Here is a 9560-nt window from a genome sequence, read left to right as displayed (position 1 = left end):
CTCCTTTATGTCCATGGTTGAAAGCAGATCATAACCCAGGGTCCATCAACATCTTCTGAACTGCAAAACCACTCATGCTAATTGTCTTGCCATGACAGAATAAAAAACCAAGTCTCAAATGGAAACCCCTCAAGGAACAATAAAGTCATTTCCAACCCAGCAGCCCACTTCCCAGAGGGGTAAAAAGGGTTCCATCAATAGGCTAAGGGCAGTTTTGTTTTCTTTTACCAGTCTTTCACTAAACACGTGTATATTCATAAAACTTTTAATACACTAATCTCACAGAAAGAATATGGGATTTTCCAAAGGCTCCATGAGCATGGAACTGAAATGAGAATAGTTTAATCAAAACAAAAACATGGAAGCGGGAGTAGAATATTAATAAAGATGCTGAGATATTTATGATAGGAAATTTTAAATACTTTAACTTCAGAATACTAAATTTTGCCTATAGGGAACAACCTGAGACTCCTGCATAAATTACGTTATTGGGCCTTTGATGTGGCTTTACCCCCAGTGAAAAATTACACTGGGGGAAAATCAGCTTGCTGGGAGTTGTCAGTCAAGAAACGTGTCTTCATAATAATTTGGTGTATATGCAGCCTTGGGATTTCTCACCTTGGCTTGGTTTACATGAGTGGGACGTTCTGATTTACATCCTGTCTGATCAAGGAACCCTTGTATCGGTATGGAAAGGTTACAGCTGGCCGACTGTGTGCTTGGACACCAAACAGAACAAGCACAAATCCTCCATGAACCTTTTCTTAACCTAAGCTTCCTCAGGATCCCCATAGGTTAATTCTACCAAGTGTGAACCCGGAATTTTAAACAAAATTACCCAACACTCAAGGAAACAAGCCATTAGAAGTATGCGTCACTGGAACCCAAAATTTAGATTTAGAACCTCAAAGGACTTTAGATATTGTACTTTAAGATGTGCACTTTTAAATTGGTAAATGTCTATGGGGACAGAAGACGGACTCAAATGCACAAGGTGTAAGACGCGATCATCAGACATCGTTTTCAAGGTCACTGAAATTAGTGTCTCAAAGAGTCTACCTAGACTATAGCTGAAGAATTAGAGAAGAGCCCAGGAAATTACCCAGAAAGCATCTCTGAGATTTAAAAAAGCAAGAAAATTGAAAGAGGAACAAACAGAATAGATTTTTAAAGTGATCTTTATTTAGCAAAGCAGGCTTTCTACTATTTGACCAGTTATCTGTAAAGTTCCAGTTTCACATTGTTTAACCTAATATATCTAACAAACATTTTACAAGGAGAGAATTTGGGGGAAGATAAATGGTTAAGAATTTTCCAAAAAAATGTAGATATGCAAATCTTTAGATTCAGTGTACAACAAGCAAACGATAAATAGTAAAGCAACACCTGGACACTTCCTATGGGAACTACCAAATACCACAGACCAGAACTACCTGAAACAGCTAGAGAGAAAAGAGATCCTTTATAAAGAATGCATTTCACCACTGCCGTCACTAACTGGTGATAAGAATGAGAGTAAAAGTAGGACAGTTTTCAATGAAAATGTTTTCTGTCAACAAACTCATTGCTGCTGAGTTAATCTCAACACATAGAAACCGTGTGTAGGGTTTCCAAAGCTTACATCCTTATAGAGCAGACAGCCTCATCTTTCTCCCACTGAGCGGCTGGTGGGCTTAAACCATCAACCCTGCAGTTAGCTATCTAACACACTTACCCATTTCACAGAGAGGATAGGTCTGACATATAGGAAGGGATGTTTTTATTGGGTGCCATTGAACTGACTTCAACTCGTGGACCACATACAACAGAATGAAACACCCCCAGGTCTTGTGTCATCCTTACAATCTTAGTGATGCTTGAGCCCATTGCTGCGGACACCATTTCCATCCATCTCATCAAAGGGCCTCCTCTTATTTGCTGACCCGCTACTGTACCACGCATGATGCCCCTTTCCCAGGGACTGAACTTGCTTTATGGGGTTCATAGTACGTGAGATGGACTGTCACCGTCCTCATGTGAAGGAGCATTCTGGTTCTACTTCTTCGAAGACAGAGTTGTTTGCTGTTCTCGGGCTGCGCCTTAGGTTTCTGAGACTTGTAAAGCTTTGTGGGAGCAGGCAGCCTTATCCTTTCCCTCGGTTCAATCACTGACCTTAAGGGTAGCAGCCCAGTGCTTAGACCACAGCACCACCAGGGCTCTTTAGACTACCCTTAGAGGTCTATAAAGACCTAGTAGCAATAGGCATTTCTTTTTTTTTAATCGTTTTATTAGGGGCTCATACAACTCTTATCACAATCCATACATACATCAATTGTGTAAAGCACATTTGTACATTCATTGCCTTCATCATTCTCAAAACATTTGCTCTCCACTTAAGCCCCTGGCATCAGCTCCTTCATTTTTCCCCTCCCTCCCCGCTGCCCCCTCCCTCATGAACCTTGATAATTTATAAATTATTATTTTGTCATATCTTGCCCTGTCCGACATCTCCCTTCACCCACTTTTCTGTTATTTGTACCCCCAGGGAGGAGGTTACATGTAGATCCTTGTAATCAGTTCCCCCTTTCCAACCCACCTCCCTTTACCCTCCCAGTATGGCCACTCACACCACTGGTCCTGAAAGGATCATCTGCCCTGGATTCCCTGTGTTCTGGTTCCTATCTGAACCAGTGTACATCCTCTGGTCTAGCCAGATTTGTAAGGTAGAATTGGGATCATGATAGTGGGGGGTGGGGAGGAAACATCTAGGAACTCGAGGAAAGTTGTATGTTTCATCATTGCTGCATCGCACCCTGACTGGCTCTTCTCCCTGAGACCCTTCTGTAAGGGGATGTCTAGTGGCCTACAGATGGGGTTTGGTTCTCCACTCCGCACTCCCCCCCCCCCCATTCACAATGATATGATTTTTTGTTCTGATGATGCCTGATACCTGATCCCTTCGACACCTTGTGATCGCACAGGCAGGTGTGCTTCTTCCATGTGGGCTTTGTTGCTTCTGAGCTAGATGGCCACTCCACTTGTTTACTTTCAAGCCTTTAAGACCCCAGACGCTGTGTCTTTTGATAGCCGGGTTCCATCAGCTTTCTTCACCACATTTGCTTATTCACCCACTTTGTCTTCAGCGGTTGTGTCAGGAAGGTGAGCATCATAGGGCATTTCTATACCCCAAACTAACAAGAAATGCAACTCCAGGCAAGCCTGCTGTCAGCTACTCCTCTCAGTTGAGGCTTGTGTAAGAAATGATGTGGTTCTCTCTGCAGTCTGGGCAGAAAAGCAGTAGGGAGCTGTCTTGACTATTGGGAGAGTGCAGAAATAGGCAGCTTTCTAGCCTGTTTACTGTAGTTTAGTTCCTTTATTTCAAATATTGTGAACTCCTAGAAGATGACAATGTTGGAACAGACATTCCGCTAAAAAATTTTCCCCCTTATTTTAGTGAGATTCAATTAGAATCAATTGCATATGGATCTCAGCTCCTAAAGAATCATGCTCTTGAGATGTGTAAATTATTCTGGTTTTTTTCTTTTAATAGCTGAATGTTGAGCTCAGACGTTTACATATAAAATTCTAGTGATTTTACTTCTGCTGTATGATGAATTTTGAAATAAAAGAATTTATTGTACAGATGTGAGTTCATGTCACCATGACCTCTTCTGGCCCTTTCTAAATCTTACTGTGGGCCTCTCCACCCCCCACCCCCATCAACCGTGTGAAGACCGAAACAGAATTGTCTGGGGGAAACTAAGGCCTGTCATTTTCTCTTAGTCTTTAGGAAAAGAAGGTAGCATTACCGCTGGCTAGGCTAGTATCTAACTACAACCCTACCATTAGGAACGCTGTACAAGTCCCTTTTAACTGCCTTTTCTCCTCTTCTGGCAACTAATCAGTTGCCTCAAGAATTCCTTCATCGCTAAGGGCCTTTATGTATTAAGTCTTCTCGTTTAAATGTAAATGATTCAGAGTATATTCTAAATGCCTTAGAGAACTTCCCTGTTAAGAGAATTCCTTTTGCAAAGCTTAGAACTACCTGTTAATTATGGTTTGTGTTTGCTTTCTTTTCAAATTGTTAGTGGTGATTTCCCCCTCCCTCCGCCTTCTATCTGGATTTTCAAATGCATGGTTTACTTACAAATAGGGTATACTTAGAAAGGATTTCTCAGGTCATTTCTGAATTTCCTCCCCTCTGGGTTAAAATGCAGTGACATAGACAGCAATTTGAATATGCCTGCACTCATATCAAGCTGGCTCTTTTCCCAAAGAGAAACACCTCCAGCCGTGTTCCCATGTAGTGGAAGCTCAGTGGAAGGATGGCTGTAGCTAACACTGACCGAGTCTCATGATGCCTCACCTCTCCTTTGGCTTTCTCTTTCTGCTCCGGTGCTGCAGCTGGTGGACAGTGAGGTGGTCATGCTTTCAGCGCACTGCGAGAAAAAGAAGACCAGCCTCAGGGAGTTACAGGAGCAGCTCCAGCAACTGCCGGGCCTAGTAGCCGATCTGGAATCCATGACTGCAAACCTGAGTAAGTTCTCTGCTTCTTTGCATGACTTTTAGAATCGAAGATAATTTGGGTAGAAATTGGGTGGGATGTCAAGCTTCATAACTCACTGCACTGTGAGAGTCGATTCTGAATCACAGTGACTTTGTAGGACAGAACAGAACTGCTCCCCATTGGGTTTCTGAGGCTGTGGATCTTCCTTGGACAGAAAGCCTCATCTTAATCTCTTGGAGTGGCTAGTGGGTTTGAACTACTGACCTTGTGGTTAAACAGCCCAATGTGTAACCCATGACATCACCAGGGTTCCCTTTCAAGCTTCAGAAGAGCAGATAAATTCTTGGCTAGTGGGAATTTCTGGAAAACTGTAAGTTCTAACTGATTTCCTGTTCTGATTAACCGAGGATTAGACAAAGATAAAAATGTATTTAATAAATTGTAGAAATAACTTCTAAAACATAGCAGTTCAATTCAGGAAGCATAGTTAGTTGTGTGGATTCTTTGAGTGGCTCGGCGCCGTCTTTGATGGGCATGATGAATGCTCTCTTCATCTAAAGTATCGCCGTAGAAAACAGAAGGGGCCAGGATGACTCTGTCCTGGCTGGAGCATGCTCTTGCTTGTCGCCACTGCTGTGCTTTTCATATTCCCTGTCGGCTGTGACTTCCTGCCTTGCAGCATGCTGCTTTCTCCACAGACTGATGAGAGCAGATGAGCAAATTCCGTTAAATGAGAGAACTTAGTTGGCTAAATTCAGAACCTTGTTGAAGTTTTCTTTCTTTTTTCCCTTGTTTCCATTTGGATGGGTTATGCTAGGTCCTTTATTGCTTAGGTTTATTCTCAGAAGATTACCTTTCATGTTTGACATGGCCACATCTTAGTCTCCTCCTCTGGCTGATCTGGTTTGAAACAGAGTAGATGCAACAGCTCTTTCTCTTGGGGGGAGAGGGGGGCAATGGGGGGCTGTGGCATTTTTTACCCAAGCTTATTAAGATCTGAGTGAAGTAGGAGGTGGGAGCCACTCACACAAAAGAGAAACTCTTCTTGAGCTGATCTTGACAGGTGAGAAACAAGGTACTATATCATCTCTTTCGGGGTTTCAGGATAATCTTGTTAAAAAAAGAAATCAACGTTATTTACAGAACAAGTACTTTCTGAATCATAGACTAGCTTCTGTGAGTGAGTAAAATATGCAAATAGTGTTTGCAATGTCCCTGAGAAGCTCGCAACTACTAACCACATCAGGGCTGTTCAATCCGACACAGAGGCGCCATCTGCTTCCAAAAGGGGCAGCCTGGCAGCCCGGGGAAGCACAGTGGCTCCGCATGGTTGACTGGATGACGGCCCGTTTGGGCTTCGCCCCTTTTTTATTGTGCACCTGGATGTGTTCCAGCGCTCGGCTGCTAACTGAAAGGTTAGCAGTTTGAACCTACCCCGAGGTGCCTTAGGAAAAGGGCCCGGTGATCTGTTGATCTGCTTCTGAAAAGGTGCGGCCTTAGAAGCCCCACGGAACGTAGTTCTGCTCAGCAGTACGTGCGTGGTGTGTGTCAGAATCAGCTCCACACAGCAGTTCTTTGTTTTGTTTCAACTGCGTCAGAGCTTGTTAGGTGCTGTGCAAACATGAATCCTCACAGCAACCCAAGAAAAGTTGCTTTTGTTCTCCCCACTTCACAGATGCAGAAATGGAGCCTTGGAAAACATGTGAAGTGTTAGGGTGACAGAGTTCTTAAGAGGCACATTCAGGAACCCAGCCTGTCTGGTGGCGTCCTCAGCAGATGATGACGTGTAGTTGGGATGGCAGCTCTCGCTCGGCCTGCCGACAGTGTCTTGCATGAACTTTATTAGGGTTCCTGTTCATATGTGGTGGTTTTATTCCAAGTAAAACACGTGTGAACATGTCTCTGAGATCAGTGAATGGCTGCAGATGAGTTTTCAGTCATACACTTTCCTTACCCTGCCTGGCGGTAATGACGAGTGGGGCTCTGGGTAAATGTTAACTGTCAGGAGTGGTAACCCCGAGCCACACTCGGGACTACACTGCAGAGAAGTCCCTTAACAAAATCACTGACATAATTAGACCACCAGGGAGGTTAATCTTATTGGACGGCCTTCAAACTCAAAAGGTCCGAGTAAAACAGTATCTTCTGAGGGGAATCTGCAGGTCCAGTTAGATTTAAGACAGAGAGGTCAGCTTAGAAAGCTACGGCGATAGATTTTCTTAAAGGTCGCAGGGCCAGGATGGGGCTTATGCAGACATTTTTTAAAATCATTTTATTAGGGGCTCATACAACTCTTATCACAATCCATACTTACACCAATTGTGTCCAGCACATTCATACATATGTTGCCATCATCATTCTCAAAACACCTGCTTTCTACTTGAGCCCTTGGTATCAGCTCCTCATCTTCCCCCCCCTCCCCTCTCCCCCTTGAACCCTTGATAATTTATAAATTATTATTATTTTGCCATATCTTATACTGTCCTACGTCACCCTCACCCACTTCTCCACTGTCTGTCCCCCAGGGAGAAGGTTATATGTAGACCTTGTAATCTGTTTCCCCCTTTCTCCCTCACCGCCCCTTCACCTTCCTGATATCGCCACTCTCTCCACTGGTCCTGATGGGTTCATCTGTCCTGGATTCCCTGTGTTTCCAGTTCCTGTCTGTGCCAGTGTACATCCTCCGGTCCAGCCGGATATGTAAAGTAGGAGAGAGGAAGCATTCGAGAACTAGAGGAAAATTGTACATTTCATCGTTAGACATGCTTCCCAAATGTTGAATTCTCTCTCTCAAATGGGGGAAAATCTACCACTTGAAGGGAAGGTAAAGTTCAAGGGCTCTCTGAAATCCTCCTCTGGTCAGATCATCGCTTCTGAATCGTTTGAGTCAGTGGTTTTTTCCTAGTCTGTGTCTACCCTGTATTGGACACCGGTTTAATTCACAGTACTTAGAATCCTCTTTCACCCTTCTTTCCCCCCAAAACAACCCCCCACTACCAGTTGCCATTCGGTTGATTCCAGGTTATGTCAGACCGGGGAACTCTAGTGCATAGTGTTTCTTGGCCACATTCTTTATGGAAGCAGATCATCCACCTCTCTTCCTTTTGCGCCTCCCAGGGACTTAGATTGCTTAGACTAGAATGTAGAAGGTTAGGTTTGTCTTGTGGGTTCTTTTTGCTAGTCTGAATGATCTATTAGAGCATTTGAAAGATATGGTTCCTTTTGGTTTTAATCTGTTGCTGTTATTTCCTAATGAATGACCGACTGTAAAAAATGTCAAGTCAAAGCTAGGAATTCTAGAGGCCTCCTGTTTGTTCCGGGCGTGCCGGGGGCACTGTGGACTGCTGTGGAGTTTAGCTTACACAGCAGAACCGTTGTGAGGGTAACTGCAGAGCACTGAGTGGGACAGGATGGCCAGTGCTGTGTTCTGTACTGATGAAGGGTGAGGTGGAGTGTTTGCATCCAGGCTCTATAGATGGAAGTTTCAAACAGTATGTGGGGAAATTCCATTACCTTGTCATTTGAATTTTCCACAAACCTTTTTGAACCCCCCTTGTACTCTTCGTTTGTGACAGAATTGCGTGAAACTGGGAGAGATGCATGGAAAGTATTGATTTGCATTCTCTTGAACTTCCACTGGAGGGTAGTGTAATCCTACTTCTTGATTGGAGCTTAAAAGATCAAGTGCTTCTCTTTGAGTTTTCTCTCTTTTATTATAAAGAGTGTGCCCTGCTTTAAAAGGCTGATACTCTTGTCCAGAACAGAAGAGTCTGGTAAACTTTCAGTAGCAAAGTAAGGGAAGAGAATGAACCAATATACTGAATTTGTACGTTTATTTTTATCTCCCTTAACCCAATGCATGATGGTTTTGTGTCTGTACAAAATTTGAAAGGGCATGTGGCAGGGTCTGTGACCAGTGCTTCGTGAACAAGATTATGCTGTGGTCAGATGAGATATTCCACAGAACCACGCTGACTCCCTTTAGACGCCTGTTAGTACACTCCATGGGCCTCCTTGGGTCTTTAATGGCTTTGGCAAGTGATACATCTCTACAAGTTCCCCTGTTACCATAAATTAATAACTTGAGCACTCGAAGAATCTTACAGTGTTTTAGTACCTGGCCTGTGTGACCTAATTATTTTGTTAGGGAAGTACTGTGGAATAATTAATTAAGCGTGCTTCTTCATCCTTTATGCCAGGGGTGACAGTGCAGATAACACATATCGAAATGAACAGCACAAAGAAATGCCCGAACACAATCCCTCTTCCTCTGGGACAGTCTCACAAAGATCCGTGAGGCTCTTTTGAGCACAGCTGTCAGACGTCCCCAAGTGCATTGTCATAATCAAATCCCACCTATCTTTTCCACTGATCACTAAACGTGACATATGCCGCCGTCCTAATGAGCAAAACGGTGGGCTTTGAGCTTCTGGTCCACAGAGGCCTGCTGCTCGTGTTTTATGTACATGGTTCTAAGTTTGGTCACCACATGCACTCATCTGTGTACTCCCTTTATAATAGAAAGTGAGCAGGTCGTGGCCGCGCCAGTTTACAGTGAGAATTCACAGCACACGTGAAGGGGCTGCAAAAGGCTTCTGGAGCAATACCTTCCGCTCCCACTTCCATTTTTCTGCCAACTTTTCAAAGCCCTTTGTATTTGCTTGCATTTGTATGCCTGGCCAATTAAAGTATCATTTAAAGAGATAAGAAAGGGAGAAAATGTGTCTTTGTTAGCAGAACCCCCTCTGTGTGTTATTGCTGGCTTCCAGCTCGTTAAAAGTTACGTACGGTGGAAAGTGGCCATTGCTTCTGCTTCTGCTCACCGGTACAGTGGCACTACGGCACGGTCTGGCGGTTTACTGTTTTCCCATTTCCCTTCCCATGCTTCATTTAGTCTCTGACGAAATTCCATGTGGTCTGTTAATATTTAAATGACATGCACATGAACCATAGATTTGCGTTCTCAACTATTCTTTCGAGTTCGAGAGTGACGGAGCTCCAGCCGAGCTTCTCTGAGTGAGCTCAGTGGAAGAGGTCTTAGGGGATTCGGAGATGCATAAAGAGGGTGCTCTGC

At 43.9% G+C, this 9560-nt stretch overlaps 1 protein-coding gene across 1 annotated transcript in view; it reads left to right on the top strand.

Moving 5' to 3' along the window:
• The window catches only part of DTNBP1 (dystrobrevin binding protein 1), a 155426-nt gene that overhangs the window by 49000 nt on the left and 96866 nt on the right, over positions 1-9560 (top strand). Inside the window, exon 5 of the mRNA XM_045298684.1 lies at positions 4384-4516. Coding sequence (XP_045154619.1) covers positions 4405-4516 — 112 coding nt within the window. The 5' untranslated portion in view covers positions 4384-4404. The remainder of the gene's footprint in view (positions 1-4383; positions 4517-9560) is intronic.

The sequence above is a fragment of the Echinops telfairi genome, unplaced genomic scaffold (assembly GCF_000313985.2).
Source record: "Echinops telfairi isolate 266 unplaced genomic scaffold, ASM31398v2 ScPeMD7_7439;HRSCAF=8477, whole genome shotgun sequence".
NCBI lineage: Eukaryota > Metazoa > Chordata > Mammalia > Afrosoricida > Tenrecidae > Echinops > Echinops telfairi.
The sequence above is the reverse complement of the archived record's forward strand: the minus strand, read 5'-3'. Positions and strand labels throughout refer to the sequence as shown.